We start from the raw sequence: 24,281 nt of genomic DNA, 5'->3' as shown, positions 1-24,281 counted from the left end.
CCGACCTTCCCTTCATGGCGCGGGGCCCCGCCCGCTCCGCTGCGCCCGCCGGCGGGAACAGTTCCGGGTACGGTGCGCGCCGGGGGCGGTGTCCTGGCCATGGCCGGCCTGTCGGACTTGGAGCTGCGGCGGGAGCTGCAGGCCCTGGGCTTCCAGCCAGGACCCATCACCGACACAACCCGGGACGTCTACCGCAACAAGCTGCGCCGCCTGCGGGGCGAGGCCCGGCTGCGCGGCGAGGAGCGGCAGCGGGAGGCGGCCCGGGCGCGGGGCGAGGTGCGGCTGCGGGAGGAGGCCCGGCTGCGCGAGGAGCCGCCGCTGCGCGCCTGGCCCGCCGCGGCCTCCCTGCGGGCGGAGCCCTGGCCCTCCCCGCCGGCCTCGGGCTCGGTCTACGCAACCCTTGGGGCCTCCGGCGATCTCGGGGCCTCCGCGGCTTCCTGGTCTGGGAGCCGCGGCTTCGCCTACCCCGCCCGTCTCGCGCCGCTCAGACGCCGTGCCTCAGTCCGGGGTAGCTCCGAGGAGGACGAGGACGCCCGGCCACTGGACAAGGCCGCGTCGGGCCTGGGCCACGGAGTCCGTCGCTGGTGGTCCGCGTCCCCGGCCCCGGCGAGGCTGCCCTCCGCCCTCCTCGGCCCTGACCCCCGCCCAGGCTTGCGGGCGACGAGAGCGGGTCCAGCGGGCGCGGCGCGGGCCCGGCCCGAGGTGGGGCGGCGGCTGGAGCGCTGCCTGTCCCGGCTCCTGCTCTGGGCCAGCCTGGGGCTGCTGCTCGTCTTCCTGGTCATCCTCTGGGTGAAGATGGGCAAACCCTCGGCGCCGCAGGAGGCGGAGGACAACAGTACGTCCCGGGCCGGCGCAGGGGAGGGCCCTGGGCGGGTGTGTGTCCACCAGCACGACCACCCGTTCCTTTCAGCGCCCGTCTGCACACTCCTGGGCCTTGTCAGATGTCTCTGGCCGTCTTCTTACCTCCAAACTTTGACTTTCCTTTCTCCAGCTGTGGCAGGAGAGAGCTGGGATTCCTACATCTGCAATAATTTCTGTCTTTACTTTATCCTGTTCTCATTTTCTACCCTTGCCTACCCTACTAATCTCCCTTTCGCCCACGTGCTGGAAGCAATCTTTTTGTAGTCACTTTCACTTTTCCCTCTCCAGAGAAAGCCCTCTTACACACTCCTCTAACAGGCCCGCCCCCATTCCTTTGTAGTTCTTTCTTCCCTTTTGATTTCTTGCTCATTCACACATTAGTGCCCATTTGAAGGCACCTTAGGTATCACTGCTCACAGATAGGAACTGGTTGGGGTCCCAACTTTGCAGCACCAAAAAGGCCACATACTACACTTCTTTGGACCACAGGACCCTCATTTCTCAAAAGGAGATTATGCTAGCCCTGCCAATGAGACAGGTGTGAAAGAACCCTTTAAAGAGTTTAAACTGATGTAAATGGTGACATCTATCATTGTTTGCAGCACCTTCCTAGAGTGTGTTAAGAGAGAGCCCTGTGACTCAAGGACATTCCCAGCCTTGCTTCTGTCCACATTTAGTTATGTGATGAGACATGCCAATAAGAGGTCTGCAGGATACAGTATGTTAACAAATAGTTAAGGATTTGTGTATTTCCTGAAAGGGAAATTACCTTCTCCCATAATCCTTGGCTCTAGTGTAATAGGAAACAGTATAGAGATCATTTCATTATAAATTTAACTACAAGCGACTCCTGTTCACAAGTTTTAATATTCTCTGCAAAGAATGAAAGTGATTAATACTGTGCCCAGCCTTGAGCCCAGGCCACATCTTTAAACGCCTAGCAGAAACTATGAGAATGCAGGGGAAAGCTAAATTATGTCCTAGCTGTTGCAACAGATGGATGTTTGGGTGTACGAACAAGTCTGTGGGCATGGGGATCCCAGACTTGTGCACAGACTCAAATAATTTCTTGACTATGAGAGCAGTTTATCCACCTGCTAGTCAAGCTAAGCAGACCCAGGTGTGTCATGGCACTGCAGTGGTGCTGTAACTATGCTGGTAATGTCAAACAGTATTACTGTCATACTCACTGCTGAGATGCTTAAAGACAACATCTTTACATATACTGGGATTTACCCAGAGTTCCCCACCCGTGATGGTATCAATCCCTGTTTAACATATCATTGTTTACAATTTACAAAACCATCGTGTTTGTTATCTTGTGTGAGGCTAAGTCTGAGTTAAGCAAGGAAGGCTTTAGTGATCCTATATTATGATGATGAAGAAATAGAGGTTTTTGAGTAGTTGCCCAAGATCCCATGGGTAAACATTCTCAGCTGGGATTAGGATCCTGCTGTCCTAATTCCTAATCCAGGACTGGGAACCCCTTACATTTTACTGTCTGCATTATTTAAATGCTTCATTTAGATGACATCTTTCTAATCCTTACCTTTATGTTGCTAATGTTTAACTTCCCCTAAATTTTGAGAGCGGTCCCTGTTTGTACCCTTTTCTTCAGCCCTCACTTTTAATTTCCTCTGTTTCTTTTCTTGGTCTCAGTGAAATTATTGCCAGTGGACTGTGAGAGAAAAACAGATGAGGTGAGTGTGAGTTTCTCTAGCCTTTGTAATTCCTCCCAAGGATGTTAGCCTCCATTAAGAGATAAACTTGCCCAGAAAAAAGATCATAATAGGATCATTTTCAGAAGTGCTTCCTGTAATGTACTAGAATCATATCATGTTCTGTGATGTTTGTGTCAGGATCAATTGTGGCAGTGAAGGAGTACTTGAAACAGAATTGAGCTCCCAAGATCCAACCCTGGGCATATTATAGGAGCTCTCCCATCAGTCACAGCATTGAGGACTTTGATCTGCCTAAGTCCGTCTGGGGAGATGCAGTAGGTTGTGGTTGAAGGACCTCTCCAGCTCCCTGGCTTCAGGAGGAAGGGCTGACCACTTTTTAAGCATCAGGAGGCCAGGTTCTCCATTCTGCATTCTCCAGTAGTATATCTGTGGCTCTGAAAATGCTGTTCTGGTTTGAAACGTCATTGAGGGGGTTGTTTTAAAGACATCTGAAGTGGAGTTAGCCCTCTTAGTCTGTAGATTTGTTTTATGAAGCTTTAATGTTCCCTACAAATAATATTTGGAGAAGGTGAGCAGCCCCGTCCATTTACGAGTCATGAAAACAGCATTAGCGAGGAGCTGGGATGCTGGTACGGTTGGTAGTTTGGGGAAGAGACGGGGCCATAAATTTTCAGGTTATAAATCCTACCAGGAGGAGCCTTGTGCTGCCAGAGGGCATGACTTAGTAGTCTAATTATTACGTGTGCGATGCCAGGCCTCCCCGAACCCTCAGTGCACATCTCTAGGAGCCTGGGGGCTGGGAGAGAAACCACACATGGTCATTCCTACACCCCTGCGTTGACTCTCTTACCTGCGTTAATGAAGGGGCATCCTGATTCAACCAGTTTTATTTCTCTATGGCTCTTGCCATGTCATATTTGAGGGTGTTTTTATTACATTTATTTATTGCATTCATCCACCAGATATCTTTGCTTCCCTATTGTTTTGTTAAAATAGATTCATAGTAAGTATACTCTGCTGTCTATCATAAAAGCTACAGTTGATGATTAAAGGAAGTGGCCCAGAAACATAGCCAGAAGGGGAAATGAGAATTTTGAAGGCTGCAAACAAAACCAGGAAAAAATTAACTTTTCTGTAAGGCTTCTCTGGTGATGTTAGTTTTGTTTGTCTTTTGCTTAGAAACGGATTCCCTGGTTTCTATTTCTTGGTCCATCATGCCTCTAAATGTATCAGACCCATTACTGAATGACAGGTTTGCTCCTTGGCCCTCCTCTGAGCTGAACGCGCTCACGCCCCACTTGAGTGAGCCCACAGGCACCATGCAGGTCCTTGCTAAAGACATGCTTAGTGAGCTGACAGCATGCTTGTAACTTCAGAGCATAGAAAGGCAGGGTCTGGGCCACGTCATCTCAGGCTCCCATCAGTTGCTGTGTTGGGCTTGGTTGAGCTGAGATTTCGTGGGGTGCCTTTGGCCTTCAGGGAGGTGGGGCACTTCTTGGTTTTGGTGAGGCTCTTGCTGAAAGTCTCATTCTTTGGGTGGCCCAGGCTCACCCAGAACCCAGAGGGGTATTTGAGTTTCAGATATACGTGTTCTTTCCCTTCTCAGCCAACTATGATACTGTTTTTCTTTCTGCCTTTGTGCTACTGAAACCATGGGGATAAACTGGGAGTGGGTGTGTTGTCTTAATCAGGCTGTCTCGTCGTCTGGTACCTTCTGTCCTTTAGGTGGTATCAGCCCTGCTTTGCCAAAATGTCTGTGAGTTTGGAACACTGTTAATTGTTACTGCTTTTTTTTTGTGTTTGTGACAATGATAGATGTTGAATGTAGAAGATTTGAAAAATGTGACAAAAGTCACCAATGATTCTACCACATAGAGATAACCACTATTAACGTTTTGGGAACATTTCCTTCCCACTTTATCTCTCTATGTGTGTCTGTAGAATGGGGTGAGATCTCTGTATGTTTAGTTACATTTAACACTTAATTTTCAACTTTTCCCATATTGTTAAATATTTTTAAAGTAGTTGGGGTTTCTAACTCTACTAGTGAGTTGTTTCCAAACATTTCTAGTCATGTGCGTAAATCTTGGTTACATCATTTAGTACCTTGTCGAGGCTTAAGGTCTTTAGGCACTATGAGGGGACACACCTTGGTCTCTGAGACTGCTAGAAACCAAATCGGATCATGGCAACAAATAAGCCCCGAGAAGCAAGGCGACTTTGGTTCCTTCTGTAGTCGTGGATCCAGGTCCAGAACCGAGACTTTCACCTTCTGGTCCAGGGCTCCGCCTGGTGACAATCCAGAGGAGGCCCGGAGGTGGGGGTGAGGTGGGCTTGGAGTCGGCTGGCCAGACGCGATATGGCTCCACCACTTATGAGCTGAGGGATCTTAGTGGCCTACTAAGGTCTCTAAACCTTGGGCTCCTTGCCTGGGAAATAGGGGTTCAGTGAGGATTCAGTGCTCACTCACGTGTAGACCACTCAGCACAGCCTCCGGCCTGTCGGCCGCTCAAGGAAGAGCAGCCTTTTTATAATGTTCTAAATCCAGAAAGTCTAGCAAAATGGTGTTACCCTGTTACAGGTGCTAGCGGAGTAGGTATACAGATACTCCTGTTTTCACATGCAGATGACATGTTTCTCCCTCCAGTTTGCTTGAAATTTTCCTTTTCTAGGGCAGTCCAGTCTAAGATGAGACATTTGCAGCAGATAATCTGCAAAGTAGGCAGTCCATAGGAAGGTGGTAGACACCTGACTCCAAAAACAGATGGGGGGCCCACGGCAGAGGCAAGACCACGTTGTGCAGCACCTGCTCTTCCCTCCGAGGAGGCTGGGCTCCTGCGTTTTCCCACAGCCACGTTGCCTCTGCTCCACAGCCCCAGTGCATGGCCTTTATTCCGGCAGGAACCACAGGGCAGAGGCCCGGGAGCCTCCAGGGGGGCAGACTGCTTTCAGTCTGCCTCACTTTTACGGTGTTCTTTCAGTCAGTTACCCTGGTATTTATCAACCCCATCCCTGGGCCCAGCACCACTTGGCAGAATTTGTTGGTGTTTTTTCCTTAAAGTATGAGGTATGCCTTGCTGCTTAATACTGGATGGTGAAGGGGTAAGACCAGACAGACAGCCCCCCTCACGCACCCCTCCTTACTGACTGCTGTCCTGTGCCCTTTCAGTTCTGTCAGGCCAAACAGAAGGCGGCCTTACTGGAGCTGCTGCATGAACTGTACAACTTCCTGGCCATCCAAGCTGGTGAGTAGGTCTCATGAGGCTTGGGATTCCGTGTGCACAGGTTGTGGGCCGAGGCTGGCAGTGGGAAGCCGAGACGCTCTGTGGTCGTCTCCCAGAAGACACACTCAGAAACCAAGTCTCACCTTCCCCACTTCCCCACTCAGACACATCCTTTTTAAGCCTTGTGTCTGGGCAAAACACATTTGGTTCTGTGAGGGTCCCAGAGGTCCTGGCACATGCATGAGCCTTTCAGCAGATGCTCTCCCTTCTCTGGGATGCCCCCCAGCTAATGTTTTGGGGGTCCATGTTGCATTGGAAGGGGCCAGGTTCCAGGTCTTCTCAATCTGGTTCCTCCAACCTGGAGGGCCTCCCTATACCAAGTGGTCAGCCAGGCGAGGTGGAGAAGCCTGTGCAGGGGGCAGGCGTTCTGAGGGGTAGGCCGAGGACACTTAGGCCTGTCCAGCCCGCCAGGGTCCTGGTGTCTCCATCTGGCTGTGGGATGTCAGATAAATCTCTGATATCTTAGAGCCTTGGTCTCTCCATTTGACTGAGTCATCTTGGGTCTGTCTTTTCTTGACAAAATGAAAGTCAAGTGCTGTTCTCTAGAGGAGGGCATTCCCAACACCCTCATGAAACCCCCTCTGAAAACTCCTCCATCCAGGAGGCTCCCTCCCCCCTGTTTTTATTTGGTAAACTCATTCCTTGAGGCCAGAGTTGACACCTGAATTATACTGTGTCCTTCCCGACACCTGGTGTCAAGGAGGCTCTCGAAATCACTGATGACATAGGTGAGTGCTCAGGGCTTGTGCCCATGTTAAATATATTTGGCACAAGAACCAGATGGAGCTGTTAGGTCTGTGGGATGTTCAGGAGGTGCCTCTCCCATGCAGGGCCAACCCTTGTCTAAGGTTGTCACTGGCAAATCAAGGTTGGGTGGACTTAGACTGGACCCTCAGTCCTCAGGGCCAATCTTGTGGGCCTCAGCTCTGCCACCTCTTCCCTCCTGACTGGTGGGAGGCTGAAGGTGGTCAGGGAGGCATCTGAGAGATGTAGGAGTTGGGGCTTACAGCATCACAGTCATCGCGGGCATTTCTCTTATGGCTCAGGTGCTTGGCATATACATTCTGGCCTAAGGGGGTGTTCTAAACCTTTGTGATTCAATTGTGGTCCAAGGACCAGCAGCATCCATGTCACCTGGAAGCCTATTGGAAATACAGAATCTCAAGTCCCATCCCAAACCACAGCTAGGCCCTTTTCAGAGGGAGTGGCCTTAGGCCAGGCCTGGAGACCTGGGCAGTACTCGGGGGGAGGCTCCCAGCTCCAACCTAGCGGGGAGCCAATGACCAGGGAGCTCAGAAAGGAGCTTTGGAGCCCCACACCGGGGCCCCACTGCCCAGCACAGAGACCCATCCTCTGGGGGGCATTTTGGACATCCTCCCCAGGGCCCTGCAAAACTATGGGCCTGGCGTTCCAGGTCACCTGCCAGCCCGTGTCGTGAGTCGGAGTCCCTGCAGTGCCGTGGTCTCCCTGCTTTCTCTTTCCTGGGCTGTGTTTATTTATAGTGCCGCCCCAGTACCTTCCAAAGCTGTCTGTCTGATCCTTTTAGGGATCAACTGCAAACAGACCTTGGTATTGGGCCGCTTTTTAGTCATTTAATGCAAATCGCTGCACCGCTTTGCAGGTCAGGTTTTAATGATCTGGAATCGATCCAAGCTAAGTGGCTTTTGATCTCGCTGCAGAGTGAAGATGCCCCACAGAAGCCGAGCCGCTGGGCCACACGTTCCGCATCAGAGCTGATGGCTTGATTCTCGCTGCAGTTTTTAGTCTGTTTCAGGGTAAATTTTTTTCACCTCTTCTTTGTGTTTCAGTGTGTGTTTTTTTCCTCCTAGGTAATTTTGAATGTGGAAATCCAGAGAAGCTAAAAAGCAAATGCATCCCCGTAATGGAAGCCCAGGAATATATAGCAGTAAGTAGGCTGCAGTGCATATCCGTTCCCGGGAGGTCCTGGTGCTTTTGTATTGATCTTTCAGGTCCTGCATTTTTTTCCCTTTCCATTTTGTGTTTGCTTTTTGGCTTGTTTGCTTTCCTTTTTTAAAAAAAAAAACAACCTTTTTTTTTTTTTTTTAACTCAGTTGAGTGTTAGGCTACTTTAAGTGAAGGCAGGCGCCGAGGTAGGGGTGACTGGGAGCCAGAGCTGGGCCTGCCGGGCAGCTCACTCCTGACCTGCTGCTCCTGGACCAGCTGGCCTGGGCTGTGGCTGCTGCCCCTTCCTTAAATGGCGCTGTGACTTGCTCCTCCTTAGCTCACTTTTGCCCCTCCCCCCAAGTCTCAGCAGCTTTAAGACGTTTAACCTGCCATTCTCTCCCCTCAGGATGACCTCTGGGTCACTCAAGGTCCGTTTTGATCCTCCGTGTGGCCACAGGATGATAGAATTGTAGATCTTAGGAACTAGCAGAAACCGTAGGGACCACCTAGTCCAATTTTCATTTCACAGATAAGGAAATTGAGGCCCAGAGAGGGGCAGGAATTTGCCCAAGGCCACACAGCTGGGACTGGCCTTTGGGCCCCCCACCCCCCAACACATTCACTTTTCCGTCTTAACAGCTGCCGGCTATTTCGCTTAGTGCTGCAGTCCTTGAGAAAATTACATTCTTTCAGCTGTTTCTGACCTGCATTGTTTTCCTGTGTGTGCTTCCGCATCACCTCCTCTGGTTACAGCCTCTTCCCTGGCTCTCATCAGCCCCAGATTTCCTTCCTGCCAGTTTGCTGTGCATTTAGTGGAACAGGGCTTTGGGGCATGCGAAAGATACGGAGAGGGCTCCCTTAATTCAGCAGCAGCAGAATGTTGCTCCAGCCGCTCCTCCCAGATGCAGAACTAATCTTCTCCCGCCCCCTCCCACAGAATGTGACCAGCAGCTCCTCCGCCAAGTTTGTAGCCGCCCTGACCTGGATACTGAGCAGTAACAAGGACGTGGGCATCTGGTGAGTGTAGGTGGGGGGTCCTGAGGCGCCCGCGACCACATCCTCACCCATCAGCTGTCTCTTGCGCTCCAACAGAGGTGACTCAAGCTTGAAGTTAGAGGGCAGGTCTCCCAGTGGGGTTGTTGGTGAGCTTGGCATGAAGCTGGGCAGCAGAAGGAGAACCATTAGGAATGCAGACTAAGGAGCAGTTCCAAGATGAGACACGAAAACCCAGGTACTGGGACGTTCACCTCATGTTCCGGCTAAACCTGTCTTAAGGAACTCAGTCTGTGCCCCTTTAACTCACTGGTCCCTCATAGTTTGCTGGAGAAGGCATTTTTCTGTACTTTCTTCCCTTGGTGGTAGTTTTCATTTGTAGATGAAATGATTCTGTATGTTGGATTTACTCAGTATGGAAATTGTAAAAAGAAAGACTGGATTTTATTCCGACTGGGCGGTTCCGTCTTGTTTCTGTCTCTGGCGAGTACCCGTTAACTGAGATAGTGAGCCCTTCACCCTCCTGAAAGGCCCCATCTGGCTGCTGATCCCAGGGGTTTGGGAGGTACCAGCCACCAGGCAGACACCAAGAATCCCCTGCTGGAGAGACACTCGCCTCATCACCCCCTCCCACTCAGGGTTTGTCAGGGCCTCTGTTCAGGTTACAGCTCCTGATATTAAAGCACACTCTAGGGTTTTGTTCTCTTCCTCTCTAATCCACCCAAATTACTAATTCCTCAGCACTGCATCCAGCAGAAGCCCCCCAGGCAACTCAGCCAAAAGCTTGATGACTAGATGCATGACAGGATTAAAATTCATTGGCTTAAAAAAAAAATTAAGCTTCTCTGAGTGGCTGAGTGATTTTCCCATGTGTTAGAAAAGGCAGAGAACACACATTTTATCCTCAGCAGCGCTGAAGCTGCTAACACAGAGGAATGATGACACTGCCTTTTCACGTTGGGGAGGGCAGCCTGGGGGCGGGGGGCTGAGCCCAGCTCCCATGACCAGTGTTAAAAGTGGGTTGTGAGAAATCGGGGCAGTTCAGATACCAACCATTGCAGTGTGCAGTCCAGAGCAGGAGCTTGTCACCTCACAAAGGAGATGCGGGTGTTGGGGTCCGCACATGTCCTGATGCCACCCCGCTGGGGTCAGGGTGGAGGTGCTGTGGCTGAGGTCTGCCTCCAAGGGCCTGATGGTTTTCGTTCTCCTGAGCCTCGTGGCACCCCATGGTCTCTACACTTAAACAGCTTATGTGCCTCCTCGTCACGGAGGAAAAGCACACCCTCCCAGACTTTCTGTCCTCGCCATGCCGTGCAAAGCCAGCGATTCAGTAAACATTTCCATTTCTCTGTGCTGGAAGGTGGGGATCCAATTTACAGTTTAATCTTCCGCACGCTGAGAGGGTCTGTCAAAAACCCAACAGAGGGGGACGTCACTTTAGCAGTAGGGGTTCAAGCCTGCTGTCGTCTTTAAAGTTTTATTCTTTCTAAGTAGTCTACATGGGAAATTTCTGGAAAGAGTGCAACCAGGATAGTCTTTTTTATAAGCAAGTGGAGGCCTCAAAGCCCCTCCTTCCTTCTCATCCTTCTTTTTAAAGTGAGGCTGATACCGTGGCTCCTCAGAGCTTTTGAGGGAGTTGACAGCCCCATGTCCTGTTTCAGGTTGAAAGGGGAAGACCCGTCTGAGTTGGTGACGACGGTGGACAAGGTGGTCTGCCTGGAATCCGCCCGCCCCCGCATGGGGGTGGGCTGCCGCCTGAGCCGTGCCCTGCTCACAGCTGTCACCAATGTGCTCATCTTCTTCTGGTGTAAGTCCTCCCGCCCTTTCACCCCTTCCCCTCACCACTGGGACAGCAGCTCGCACACAGCACCTCCCGGGAGCCCAGCTCAGCACACTCCTGGGCATGAGTGATGAGTTATAGAAACCCTGGCCAGGGGCGCTCATTTCTGTCTAGTGCACCTGAGGTCTGCCTAATAAAATAGGAGATGAACAAGTCAGCCTCTGCCATGAGTTGTCTTTACCTTTGGAGACTGGGTGCCTGGAGCGTGAAGATAACTAGAAAATGTCCTTGATTTGGGGCAGGGGACCATCAGCATCCCCGAGAGAGAGCCTGGCCTGGCCTGGTGGTGGGCATTGTCCTTTCCAGGACCGCAGAGTGCCGGCTGCTCCGAGGGGGAGACACAGCAGGAGCTTGGCCTAATTTTACTCCCTGAACAATATAAGCATCTCTTCAGGAGCTACAGATGCCTGATGAAAGCAGGCAGGGCCCAGGGTGCTGAGCTGCAAAGGAGAGTGCAGGTCTTGTCTCCTGACCTCAGGGGCTGCCTTTAAGCGGAGACCTCGGGGTGTCTCTGAAGGCAGAAGGCTACGTCACAGAAAATGCAGGCTCTGCAGAGAGAGCCAGATTCCAAATCACAGGCCTTCTAGGCGTGCACACAGCTCCCTCACCCACCCCGGCCGGCACAGACATCATTATCGGCAGCTGCATCTCAGAATACAAAGAGCCTGCATGTATATATGTATGAAACGCTGGTTCTGGTTCACAAGGGAGGAGATGAAAGCCCCGGAATGAGGCTGGGAGGAGCCGAGATCCGGTGGCTGGGGATGCCTCTGTGGTGACAGCCGGCGGGAAAAGGATGATCACTTAATAGGCTGTCCTCCCTTTGCATTTCCGCATCCTTTGTTTCCTGCTTGCTAGCCCTGGTTCTGACACACAGTAGGTACCCAGGACACCCTCGGCCTGCAGCACAGCAACTTGCCCTTGTGAGAGCCAGTGAGCCCCTGAACGGAGAAGGTGAGGGAAGGAATTAACGGTGCTCTGTTCCCTCACAGGCTTGGCCTTTCTGTGGGGGCTCCTGATCCTCCTGAAATATCGGTGGCGGAAGTTGGAAGAGGAAGAGCAGGCCATGTATGAGATGGTGAAGAAGATCATAGGTGCGTGGCCCCTGGTGAGAGCGCTGCTGGCGCCTGCCGGAGGATCCTCACCCTAAACAGTGCCCTCTGTCCTGCAGACGTGGTCCAGGACCACTACGTGGACTGGGAGCAGGACATGGAGCGCTACCCATACGTGGGCATCCTGCACGTGCGTGACACCCTGATCCCTCCGCAGAGCAGGTGAGTCCTGGGGCGGACCCCGCTGGGGAGGAGGCCTGGAGCCTCGAGTCAGTCCTGCGGGGAGGGGTCCAGCTCAGCCCCAGATCACAGGAGTTAGGGCGCCATCCACACCTCCTGCTGCTCCTCCAGCCATCAACTCACTATGGCAGATCAGAGGCCCGAGGTACAGAAGCATGGTCCCACTCCTCTGTAGAGCTGGTGGACTGTTAGTGTTGATACTGATTGGGGTGCTTTGGGCAGCAAGTCCTAGACCCCTTGCCTCCCTGAGTGGCTCTGCACGAGTGGGAGTCCAGGCACGGGCCAGCTGGGTCTCTGGTTCCATTTCTCTCTGACTCTCGCGGCCCTGCCCTCCGCGGGTGTTGTCAGCTGGCTGGAGTTCCTCGTGCTCACAAGATGGTGGCCAGCAGCTGGCTGCCTGTCATGCTAGCAGGGGAGAGACGGGTTTCCTTTCTCTCACAAGCGAGAGGAAACATCCCCAGAAGCCACCTGTGACACACTCTTTGAGGCTCTGCTGGCCAGAATTGGTTACTCATCTATTTTTGAATCAGTCACTGGCAAGGAGAAGGAGATTGTTTTTCAATCATTCTTTAACCACAACCCATAGTCAGAAACACATCTTACTCAGCTGAGATACAATGTCCAGTCCCCACACACAAGTGCACACATGTGTCATGGGAAACGGTTTCACAGCAGTGAATGGGGTCGGCTTCCAGGGGCACGGCCTGTGAGAGGCTGTTGTCATGCATGACTCCAGGACCACCTTCCACTTGGGCTGCAGATGCTGGATGGGTCCCTGACAAAACCACGATCGGGTAGAGTTGTGGAGCAGAATCTCAGGGGGCAGCCAGCAGAGCCTACCACAATGTCGGCTCAGCCTTGGCTGTGGTCTCCAGCCAGATGCCATCTTTTGCTCCAATGACACTAAGTACTCTTCCTTGCTGAACGCTCACTGTGACTGGGCACCACTCTGAGCCCTTCACAGGTGCAGGCTCACTCCCTCCAACCTCAGCAGGGCCCTGGGCAGCAGAACAGTGAATACCCCATTTTACAGATGAGGAAACTGAAGCACAGGGCAGTTAAGAAACTTGCTCAGAGACCTACAGCTGGTACCACTGTGTTCCCAGTGCAAGGCTCTGTGTCAAAGTCACTCTTTTCTGTCAACCCAGGAGGAACTGGAAGAGTAGAGCATTTACGGGCCCCTTTTTAATGTAAAGTTGCTTAATAACTTTCGTGTCTAACGCACCCTCTGAGACGGTGGCAGGCATGGAGCTTAGAGCAGACTGACCATGGTGTGGAGCTTGTGCCAGCTGTGGTCCCCAGAAGGGCACACAGCCCTCCAGCTCTCAGAGAGGCTACGTGGTAGATTCAGACTCCCGCCTCATTTCTGGCCCTGCCCAGAGTCGTCATCACGTGACCATGGGTCACAACCTGTCTGAGGTGTAAAGCAGAGATAATACCACTGCCTTGCAGAGGGCTGCGGTGAAGAGAGGCTTTCATTCATTCATTTTCTCAACAAATGTTTATTGAGCACCTACTGCATGCCACACTTCACTGGGTCATGGGGGAGACGGTAGGGAGAAGCAGAAGCAAAAACCTCTGCCCTGCTGGAGCACCGGTTCTATGGAAGAAGACAGAAGACAAGATGCATAAAGAAAATGCGTGCTATTAGATGGTGACAAGTCCTAAGGAAAAGGGAGCAGGGTGTCAAAGGAGGTTGCCTCACCCCTCCCTGAGTCAGCACGTCGCACTTGAACGCTCATCATAGGACCACACACAGAGGCACTTAAACTCGAGCAGGAAGTGGCGTTGCAGCTTGTGACCGGCCTGAGCCACACGCCTCAGCTCCTGTGCATCAGTGGAGACCGCAGGCAGGCAGCTGCCCCGCAGGGTCTGGGTTCCTGTTGGTCAACCCCGGGAGGCTCCTGCCTGGTCACCTTTCAGCCTCTTGATTCATCTCCCAAGCCACCCAGTCAGTGCAGCCCAGCTCCCGACTTGCAAAGACATTAGCTCCTGTCAGCCCTGTGTGGGTACACTCTGCCCTGTGGATGAGGGCCTGCTTGTCGTGGGAGATGGAGGGAGATCTGGAGAGCTTGCTCAGGGAGGCAGGCAGGGGTCTGATGAGAGCAGCTGGCTCGGGCAGGCTTGCTCATTACCTGGTAATGGGCAGCCTGGGAAGAGGGGTTGGGGGTGAGGCAACCAGTCCACAAACTGCTGGCTGCCTACCCCTCTGGGACCCAGTATGAGGGGCTCAGTCCCCAAGTGGGGACTGCTAAACAACCGTGGGGTTTGGTTGGTGACATGACCTGACCCCCCAGGAAGAAAGGCCTGAGACCCCCACTCTGCCTCCCGACTCACTGGCCACCTCAGGAGCATCCCTCCCTTTGTGCTCCCCCGGGTGAATCTCCTGCTCCCATAGGCACACACGCACTCTCTGCATATGGGGTCATAGGGCGGTGGTCTGCAGTGCAGATGAGAGGCAGGGGCTCACCAAAGCGTAGATATCAAGGCAGCCTTCCCTGACTGCCCTAGAATGTACCTGTCTAGTCTGTAGGGAGAAGAGGAAATAAGGGGCTGTCCAAAGGGATGCAGGGCTCTGCTGGGACTCTGTCCACGGCAAAGGAACCTGCCTGGTGACTCTGATTCCGAGAGCAACTCCAGCATCTTGGCCTCCCTGGCTGGATGTTTAGTTCATCTCCATTCCTTGAATTGCTGTGGAGTCTGAACTCAGCAGCCCAGTGGCCACTCTCTAATTAGCCCTCATGAGGCATTAAGATGCAGCCAGCACTGATGGTGGGGCTACCTGGCCATGGCTGCTGCAGTAACAGGTCCCAGCAAGAGTCGGCAAAGCACAGCCCCTCCCCACTTGGACACCTGGGGTGCTCTTGACGCTTCGGCTCCCTTTAATTGAATGCTTTTGGAGCAGAGAAGGTTGAGGAATCATTTCTCTGGGGTCCAAGGAATTTCCCTCCTCTGCAGGAGTCCTGTTAGTACCTGACCGCTTTTCCTCCCGCCGATAAATTCTGCGTGGGACCTTAGGGTTTTGTCCTCCACTTCATACAAAGGGCACCCCAGACCAGCTCACTTCTTGGCAGCGCTGGGCAGGGTGGCCGAGGGCATGACTTGCCCTCTGAGCCTAGCCCCTCTTGTTGCAGGAGGCGCATGAAGCGGGTCTGGGACCGGGCCGTGGAGTTCCTGGCCTCCAACGAATCCCGGATCCAGACGGAGTCCCACCGTGTGGCGGGAGAAGATATGCTGGTGTGGAGATGGACTAAGCCCTCTTCCTTCTCCGACTCGGAGCGATAAACCCTGGGCAGGGGCCGGTTCCCAGTCAGCCTGTCCCAGGCCAGTCCCTTCCAGGGACGTGAGAAGGCCACCATCCTGCCGGTGCTGAATTCACACTTGCCTTGACTTTCACCCTCCTCTTGACCCTGGTTCCAAAGGTCTCTCTGTCTGACTTTTCAGAGATGAGCTCAATATGAAAGTATGGGCTTCCTTGAGGGGCAGAGGGGAGAAGCCAGAGGTCAGGTGGGCAGCTGTCCTCTGCACGGGTCTGATCCTCTCTGCCCCATTTTGCTGGCAGAAAGGGGAGATGGGTTTGTTTTCCATGAAAAGAAAAGGTAGAAGTACAGTGGCCGTGAGACCCTGCAGAGCTAGCGTGTGGTTGGGTGGACAGCAGCTTGTCCACTGCGAGTGAGCGCCCGGCAGCAAGGTGGGCACCATGCCTGTGGGAGGTGGGTTGGGATGGTGGGCTGGGGCAGCAGGGGTTGGGAAGCAGCTTGGTCATGTGCCTTCGGGGGATGTTACTTGGGAGCTGAGGGATGAGGGGAGAAAGCCAGCCCTCTAGCTGAATCGGGCCTCTTATCCAGGAGGGGAAAGAGGCTAGAAATTAGAGCAAGTACTGTAGGACAACTATCTAGAAACGCTGGCTCTGGCGTGGGGGGCCTCATGTCAGGTGGAGTGAGCAGCTGGTGTGGCTTCCTGGGAGGAACCTTGAGTTGACCCAGGGCCAAGAGCAGAGAGGAGGATCGAGGCTGCCGCCAGTCACCAACCTGGCAGTGCCACCGGAGGCAGCCTCCCTGGTGGGCCTCTTCACTAGACCAGTGCAGCCACAACACTGCACCCGATCGAGATTCTAGGACCTGGGGAGCCTCGCGCTTCCTGTGGGCGAAGATCATCTGGTTGACAGCGACCGTGGCCTCCCATCCTGGGGCAGTTTAAGGAGAACTTCAGCGTGGTGCACATTGGTGCTGTTCCTGGGCACAGAGGCCACCGCTGCCCCCTGCTGGCCACCGGCCGAGCGTCCTTATGGCCCCCGTGCAGCCCATCCGCCGCTAGGCGGGAGCAGGCTCCAGAAACACCCCACGGGGGGCCTTATTAGTTAAGTGCGGGGAGCCTCTCCAGCAGACCACATCCTCATATGTTCTCATACGCGGCAGGCGGGAAAGGGGGCCCGCAGAGGAGATGGAACAGCTGCCTCCAAAAGGCATTAACCCCCCTTTCTGGAATTATTGGTATCTTTTGTTTCCTTAATAAAGCTCCAGTCTCCCTCATTTGAGCAATACACTCTCATTTCCTCTGATGTCTGGGTGAACAGCGGGGCTGGAATCCAAGTGCTGGCCCGGTGGCAAAACAGAAGTCTTCTAATCAGGCTCCAGCCAGAAGAATAAGAAACTGCAGCAGGCTTCAATATCAGGGTTGAAACTGTTGGATAAATAAACTATTAAAAATGGATGGTTCTCATCCGTGGTTCTTTCCCTTTCCCCCAAAGCAATGTGTAAGGAAAGGCAACGTGTGGAGTTACTAAGCACTGGCCCTGGAGAGGTCAGCTGGGAGAGAAGGCAGGAGCAGCCAAGCGGGGGCTTTGGGCCTCAGCCGCTCTGTGACTGGGTCCTTGGGCAAACCACACTCTCAGAGCCTCAGTTTCTATGTTTATAATACAGTGTGACCATCCTACCTTTTAGGGTGAACTTACAAGATGCCTGCTTGGTCCCTGTGGGTGGCAAGGGGTGGGAGCCGATAGGCCCTCTTTCCTCCAGCCCCATTTCTGCCTCCCCTTCAGGCCCCGGAGGCCCCTGGATGTGCTCTGTGCCAACCCTGGGATGAAGAGGAAGGAAGAGCCAGGTGAGTTCGGACAGGGCTTCTCGAGAGGTGATGGTGTGTCCTAAGGAGACAGGAAGTTGAAGTTGGCAGCAGACTTGTCTCCTCTGGGCCCCGTCACAGGGGAGAACACAAGTGTAGCCCGGGGGACACATGGGGGTCCCCCAACTGCAATGGAGGCAGGGGTTTGCTGGGGATGCTTAGGGGGTCCTACGGCTTCCCACCAGCACCGCCTCTACCCCCAGGGCAAGCTGCAGGTGTGGGGGATTGGCACTATATCCTTTGAGATGCCTTCATTTCTCAGCCTGGAATAAAGGCAGCCTCTGAGCTGTGGTCACTCCACACACACACAGACACACCCTACCGCTGTCCCTGTCCACACGGGTCCCAGCTGTGGGGCAGCTCCTGTGGTAGCCCGTCAGCCCCATCCTGCTCTTTTCCATTAGCTGGAAACTCGGTAGGTAAACTGGTAGTCAAGGACCCAGAAACAACCCAGAAAAAATGAGCCCATCTTTCCCTTGTCTGATTTTCAGCAAAAGATTGTCCTGCTGACTTAGTTGGTCTTAAGCTTAAGAGGGAGTTAAAGCGGGGCACTGTTTCTGTGGAGCTGTTTGGAGAGCAGGAGTGAGATCAAAATAAAAGAAATAACAAAAGGCCCCTGCCAGCCCCGCCCCTTTCTTTGTAGTCACAAAGGCCCCCATCCTCAGTGCTGCAGGCATCGCATCTCAGCTCCAGCTCTGACGCCTTTCTCAGCTTTGAAGGGCTAACTCCCCCACCCCTTGAAAACACCTCTTATTTCACAAGAAGCAGCACAGGGCGGTGGGATTTGCCCAAGGAGGAGGAAGAGGAGGACTGAGGGCTGAAGGCCTCTCTGGGTAGGGGCCAGTGTTGAGAAGTTTCCGCTGCTTGGCCCAGTCTCTTCCACGGCTCCCGGGGCCACAGCCTGTCTTTCCTCAGTGACAAACGGCCCTCTCGGGCTTGGTGGGCTGAGGGAGGGAGAGGTGTACCCCACAAATCTTGGCTGTGGATGTCCACCCAGGAGCTCCAGGCCACCTTCCAGAGTCTGCTCAGGAAAAAGGTAAACATGGCTATTTGTCACTGACTTATCATAAGAACTGCAGTAGCAGCTGTTCCCCCTTAATAAACCGTTGACTTTGAGCCTCAAAAAAAAAAAAAATCCTTTTGTTGAGGCAGGTGTGTGGATTTGAATCCATTATCCTGTCAGCCTCCTCCAAAGAGAAGGATCGGGGGAGCGGTTACCCAGTAGATCAACCCAGTTCTTCCCAAACAGCCCTCCTTGGGCAACCAGGCCAGCTTCTGCAACCCCATTTCCAGAGGAAGCTCTGGAGAGAAGAAGAGAATCTGGACAGAGGGTCCCAGGATGTGCCAGGGAAAAGAGAGGCAGAGGGGTGAGTGGGGGGCACCGTGTTTCCTGGGGGTGGTGCTGCACCCGAGGGGCGGGGTGGAGGGGGGACACGGCATCCTCAGGATCAGCTCTGCCCTTGATTGGCAGGGACCTTGGGCTAATCAGCTTATCCCTGTAGCAGGGGAAGCTATTAAGAAAGACATCATAAAACTAGTGAACACATGGTAGTTTTGTGAGGACCCGCCAAATCCTCACAATCAGCGCATTCAGCAGGTGCCGTTGTTACCCCATCATAGAGGAGAGAAACCAACGGCTGGCAAGGTCAGGAGAGCAATGGACCCGGGGTTTGAACCCAGATAGCCCGGCTCTCTTAAGGAAAGGAAGAGGAAGCCACCCTCAGGTTTGTTGTGCTGCTGGGGGTTTGCCGGAATCAAATAAACCACCTGGTTCCAGAGGAAGAGCCCGGACCTCACAGAGGCTCTGCCCCACTGCTCTCCCCCAACCCAGGCCACAAGCTTGCTGCTCTTGCCTCCACTGGGACCCTTCTGCCTTCAAGCCTCTGCACTTGCTGTTCCACCCACTTTGCTGTTCCCCTCCCCCATCCCAAGGTGGCTCACTCCCTCCTCCCCTTCAGACTGCCAGCCCTGTAGGGAGTTGTAGCTGCAGCCCCACCCTGCACATCCTCTAGGGCCCAGCCCTCTTTTATTTCTCTCCTAACATCAGACACGCTACATATTTTACTTACTACCCTCAGGTTACCAGCCTGTTTATTACCTGGCTCCCTGAAGGGTCCATCTCCCCTCCCCTGGGAAACACTGGCCACAGAGGGAATCATGCTGGACTATCAGAGCCAGGGTGGGGCTCTCAGGCAGAGAAGCAGAGAGGGAACCAGCTTCCCTAGACTGGAGGGGTTTCTGTTTGTTGGATTTCTTCCTGTGTTCTGATTTCCTCAGAGCCCTGAGGACCTGCCAGCCCACAGCATCCTAGGACAGAAGGAACCCTGATAAAGATGGTCCAGGGGTCAGGCACCCTCGCTTCTGCCAGGCACCAAAGCAGACAAGCCCCAGGATTTGTGTAGGACACAATCAGAGATGCCCTTTGTCCAGAATGTGACTTCTCTGCAGCCCTGGTGAGTGGGGGCTTGGAGCAAATTTCACGTGTTTTCTACGGAAGGTGATGAGATGTTTCTGCCAAGAGTATGGGCCAGTCCCTGCCTGAGGCCCCTGTGATGTCACAGACTATCCTCAACATCACAGGGGTGAGGTGAGACTCCAGGCAAACTGAGAAAGTGCTGCCCAGCACAAGGCCAGGATGGGGCTGTCTGGGCCAGGTGGATGGGCAAGAACAGTCCGGAGCAGGGTCTTGGAAACAGGGAAGAGCTGAGCAGGCTCTGAGGAGAAGGGATAGGAGAGGTACCACTAGTGATTACAGCCCAATTTCTAAGCTGCTTCTGTTTAGTAAGGAAACTGGGGAAAGTACAGTAATTTTCTTCAATGAAAACAGGCAACAGAATTCCCTTTGCCTCGTTCCCCTTGCAATTAAGCCCTTCTCTGCAAATGAAATGATTTGGTTTTCATGGGGACTAATTTAAGCACACTGGAAGGGCCGCTGAACTTTTTGATTGCAAACACCAGCGTGTGCAAAACAGAATCCCAAGCAGCAATGCCAGGCTGGTGAGGCAGCCCTGCGTGGAGTTGGGGCTTCGACAGGGTTAGGTGGGGTGAGCCCTGGGTTGGGAGTTTAGCTCTGACCCTTTCCCCTCTCCAGCCTCCATTCCTGCATCCCAAATAAGGAGGTTGGACTAGACCCCAGGGGCAAATTCAGAAGCCTCTGACTCACTGGGGACGGCCATGGGCCATGTGCTAACGATGCCACACAGTCTCCATCACTCCCTCCATCTAAATGGAAGAACATTCCACTCTGGGCTCAGAGCACCAGCATCCAAGTGGTGTTTCTTCTCCCTTGAATCTGGGCTGGCTGTGGGTCTGCTCTGACCCGTCGAATGTGGCCATAGGGACACAAGCCAGTTTTGGTCAGAAGCATTGGAGACTTGGTCACTTCCGCTTTCATTCTCTTGGGCTTGGAGCCACCATGTAAAGAGGCTCAGCTGCCCTGCTGGAGAGACCTTGTGAGGAGACAGATCCCCACCAGCCCCAGCTGTTCCAGCATCCCAGCTGGCACACCAGCCGTGTGAATGAGGCCAATCATACCAGGCTCGGGTAAGCAGAGAGAAGCATCCCCCATTTAGCTGTGTCCAAATGGCAAAATCGGGAGAACATGCGTGATGTTGTCTTAAGCTACCAAGTCTGTGTTATTGTAAGTTCATTTGAAATAGTTTAGGACACAAAAAGATGCAAAAATAGTACAGAGATTTCTCATGTAGCCTTCACCCAGCTCCTCCGATTACCCCCATATAACCGTGGTACATTGTCAAAACCAGGAAACTGACCTTGATACAATGCTATTCACTCAGGCACAGACCTTATTTAGGTCTTACCAGTTTTACATTCACTTTGTGTGTGTATGTGGTTCTATGAAATTTTATCACACAAAACCACTAAGTTGGGTGATCTGTTACTCATAATAGATAACAGATACAGGTGTGGACACGAACCCCAGGAGTATGTTACTCAGCATTCTTCAGCGACAGAAACACAACACTCAGACAAACTTCAGCACAAGGTACACACATTGGCTCACATAAGCCAATCCCTGGAGAGGCAGCGGGGGAGTGGGGGGAGGCAGGCCTCCGAGCAGCTCCATCCCCTCAGAGGGCTCCCCACCTGGCTGCCACCACTGTGAGGACATCCAAGGAAAGGAGAGATGGAAAGGGCTCAGCAGGTTTAACAAGTGTCAGGGGCCTACCTCCCAGCCAATCACTGGGGATGGAGCCTGAGGCTGCTCATAACTGAACCTGGGTCAGCGTGCATCTCCTGAAGGTAGGAGGAGGGCCTCTCAAAGCAAGGGGTGGAGCATTGAGACCAGAAGAGGAGAGAAAAGAAGGGCCCTGCAGAGCCAGATTGTGAGCCAAATCCTGGGCACACAGACCACAGGGAGGGAAGTGTAACAGCAGTCCACTCTGGACTCAGAAAACCAGCATCCAAGTGTTATGGTGGGACCGGGTGGCTCTGAGGGACAAGAACATCTGGTATGCAGAGGAATCATTGAGGCCATTTGCCAAAATTACTGCCACAAGGAAAGATCACACTTGCTGATTCTCTTTGAAATTGTGCATGACCATGTGATTTTCTGTAGCCAATGAAACGTGAATGGAAGGGAAAATGGCCCTGGGAGGCAGCGGCATTGAGAACGCACGCGAATCTGCCTCTTTGCCTCTGCCACAGTGTGATGCCACAGCCTGCATCCTGCCTGCGTCCTGGAGCGATGATGGCTTGGACCAGAATCCCCAGCAGACCCACAGTGTAGTAGCGTAAGAGCTCACCACGTATTGGTGTAAGCGGAAAGAACAAACGGCTTGCACTGCAGTTGGGGAAGAAGAGGAACAATAGGATAGCCTGACCACACCGGGCTTCACAGTCCCTTACACTCCAACATTCAGTGCCTGGAAGCTGGAGATGGACTAGAAGTTTCTGGAAGCTCTATCTAGGCCCTGGGATTTTTGTGGATTGTTGTTCCACTAAAGCAGTGTCTGACAGGCTCTGTAGTGAGGATCTTTCTGAGCTAGCTACCCCTGCTATGCAATTACTGCAAAGACGAGGTCTGGGCCTCCTGAAGAGAAGGATCAGAGAGACGGCACACAGGAGGTGCGTAGAAGGAGTCCTCACCCCATGCAGTTGAGCTGGCTCCACACCAGCAACCACAGCACAACCAAGAGAAGGATGGGCCACGCTTCAGGCACTGCAGCCTGCATGTTTAGCGGTGGAGGGAGGTCCACAAAGCCGTCCAGGAGAGCCGGGGCCCAGTCTGGCTAGCCAGCCTTGCCCCGAGCTTGGAAGAGGCCGGCAGGGTGCAGCCAGGTCTGAGCCCGTTTAAACAGCAGTCAGTGGAGGCGAGGATGTGAGGACGTCCCCAGAGTGTCTCATCCCCCACAGGGACATGAGCACAGCGAGTGGCTGCTGAGTGCCTGGCCCTCTGTGGGGCGCAGTTGCCCAGGGTCCCCACCAGGATCTTGTAGGTAGTTGGACAGGGCTGACAAGCCCCAGAGGGTAGTGTGTGTGCGCGTGCGCGTGCCTGTGCTCCAGCCACCCAATGTGAGGAGCGGGCTTCCTCTGAGACAAACACGCTCTGTGTATTTTATCAAATTTGCAGATGCCACACAGCTGGGGGGGACAACGGCAAAGATGCCAGATGACAGAGCTGGGATCTCAAGAGAAGTTGACAGGCCGGAGTGATGGGGTGGATCTAACAAGATGAAACTTAACAGGGACAAACGCGTTTATTTCATTTTATTTATTTATTTGTGCCCTGCCTCCAAGTGCGGAGGAATGGAGGAGGAACAGCAGCTCAGAGGAGGAGGAAAATGAAATGCCTGCACTCAGCCCTGACTGCACAGACCTGGGGGTGTGGAGTGGGCCAGGGGCTGAGGTCCAGTATGGGCTTCGGGGTTTAGAGACGATGGTCAGTTCTATGGAAAGCAGTGGGGAAGTTGGTCTGTGGCTGCATCAGTAGAGGTGTAGCACCAGGTCTGAGGAGGTTAGCAGAGATTGGGAGTCAGAATTCCCAAGTCTGAAGCCCGGTGTGGTCAGGCCGTCCTGTTTGGCACGTACCTTTCAGGCAGCTCAAGACTGCCCTCCATGCTGTCCTCCTGGTAATCAGGCCCCCATGCCTGTCTCTCCTTTCCTACCCCTCAGGCAGCCTCTTCCTTTAAGCATGTCCCAACAGGAGTCAGGCCTAGGTTTCTGAGACACCCCAAAGGGCAGTGCAGGGGGGTGTGGTACACAGGTCGGTTCCTCCAAGAACTGTCTACCCCAAAGCTGACAGGGCCAGGCTCAGAGTTTTGGCTGCTAAGCTGAGGACTGGGAGTGAGATGCCTCTCTCCTGTCCAGCAGGCACCTCCCAGTTTCTCTGAGGGGTCTCTTACTGGCCCCCTCTCTTGACTTTGGCTGGGAGAAAATTCAGCAGGAAGATGGTCACTTAATCCAAACATCATAAGAGGAAGGGTTAGGCTAGTTCTGGCGACCTCTGAGGGGCAGGGCTGGGCCTTGTGAGCAGAAGCCACAAGGAGACAAACATGGGCTCTGCAGGAGAAGGAAGGACCTCACTATTTTGAGCTTTGGGCTTCCTTAATAAGCAGTGAGGCCCCCATTGCTGGGATGACACAGGCATCAACTTCATGGGTGTTGAAAGGATTAAATGACACATTGCCATGTGCCTGGTACATAGACAGGATCGATAATGAGGATGATGATGAAACTATGTGACTGTGAATAAGCAGATGGAAGTAACTAGTATTCAGACTTCAGCTAATTACAAAGAACTCGTCCAAGAGGCAGAAGCCTCTCTGCCTGGAGCAGGCTGCTGCCTGAGGTGATGAAGCATTGAAGCCCTGTGGAGGGATGCCTGTGCAGGGTGGTTGGAGAGGGGTTGGTCTCCAAGGGTGTGGAAGGATGGCCAGCAGGGGTCAGCCATACAGCTACAGGGGCAGCAGTGACACCCGCGTCAGGCTGCCTTGCTTCTGGCCTAGGCTGAGGTTTGTCCTGCAGGGTCAGGCCAGGGTCCTGACACCCAGTGGGCCTGGCTGATGGGAATAGGAGGGCTCTGAGGCTTCCAAGGAGGAGCCCTGTGGCTGAACACCCAGTGGACCTGAGGGACTGGGGAGACCAGAACAGGGGTGCTGGCACCCCAAGAGTGAAGCTCTAGGTACAGAGTCCCAGAAGGGTCACTCGGGTGGCCAGAGGTGGGGTCTGCCAACCTGGCCATCTGTTCTGATCTCCACAGAGGTGGGTGGCAGGGTCCATCAAGCCTGGTGCTGAGCCCTCCCTCTGCTCCACTGGGCCCCCCCCCCCAAGGCCAGGAGAC

General features: G+C 53.6%; 1 protein-coding gene across 2 annotated transcripts; it reads left to right on the top strand.

The window, feature by feature from the left end:
• The first annotated feature begins 56 nt into the window (after window positions 1–56).
• On the top strand, window positions 57–16,568 carry LEMD2 (LEM domain nuclear envelope protein 2). Of its 2 annotated transcripts, XM_010949065.3 has the most exons (9): window positions 57–835; window positions 2,521–2,561; window positions 5,713–5,788; window positions 7,657–7,733; window positions 8,670–8,749; window positions 10,387–10,532; window positions 11,558–11,659; window positions 11,737–11,839; window positions 14,992–16,568. In XM_010949065.3, the coding sequence occupies exons 1-9, from the start codon at window positions 100–102 to the stop codon at window positions 15,140–15,142; spliced, it is 1,512 nt and encodes a 503-aa protein (XP_010947367.2). In that variant the 5' UTR covers window positions 57–99; the 3' UTR covers window positions 15,143–16,568. The 2 variants fall into 2 exon arrangements, with proteins under 2 accessions (XP_010947367.2, XP_045368183.1); XM_045512227.2 differs by lacking the exon at window positions 2,521–2,561 and having other exon boundaries at window positions 801–835.
• The last annotated feature ends 7,713 nt before the right edge of the window (window positions 16,569–24,281 follow it).

This window comes from Camelus bactrianus, chromosome 20 (assembly GCF_048773025.1).
Source record: "Camelus bactrianus isolate YW-2024 breed Bactrian camel chromosome 20, ASM4877302v1, whole genome shotgun sequence".
NCBI classification, from domain to species: Eukaryota; Metazoa; Chordata; class Mammalia; order Artiodactyla; family Camelidae; genus Camelus; species Camelus bactrianus.
Note: the sequence above shows the minus strand (reverse complement) of the source record. Positions and strands in the feature narration are given on the sequence as shown.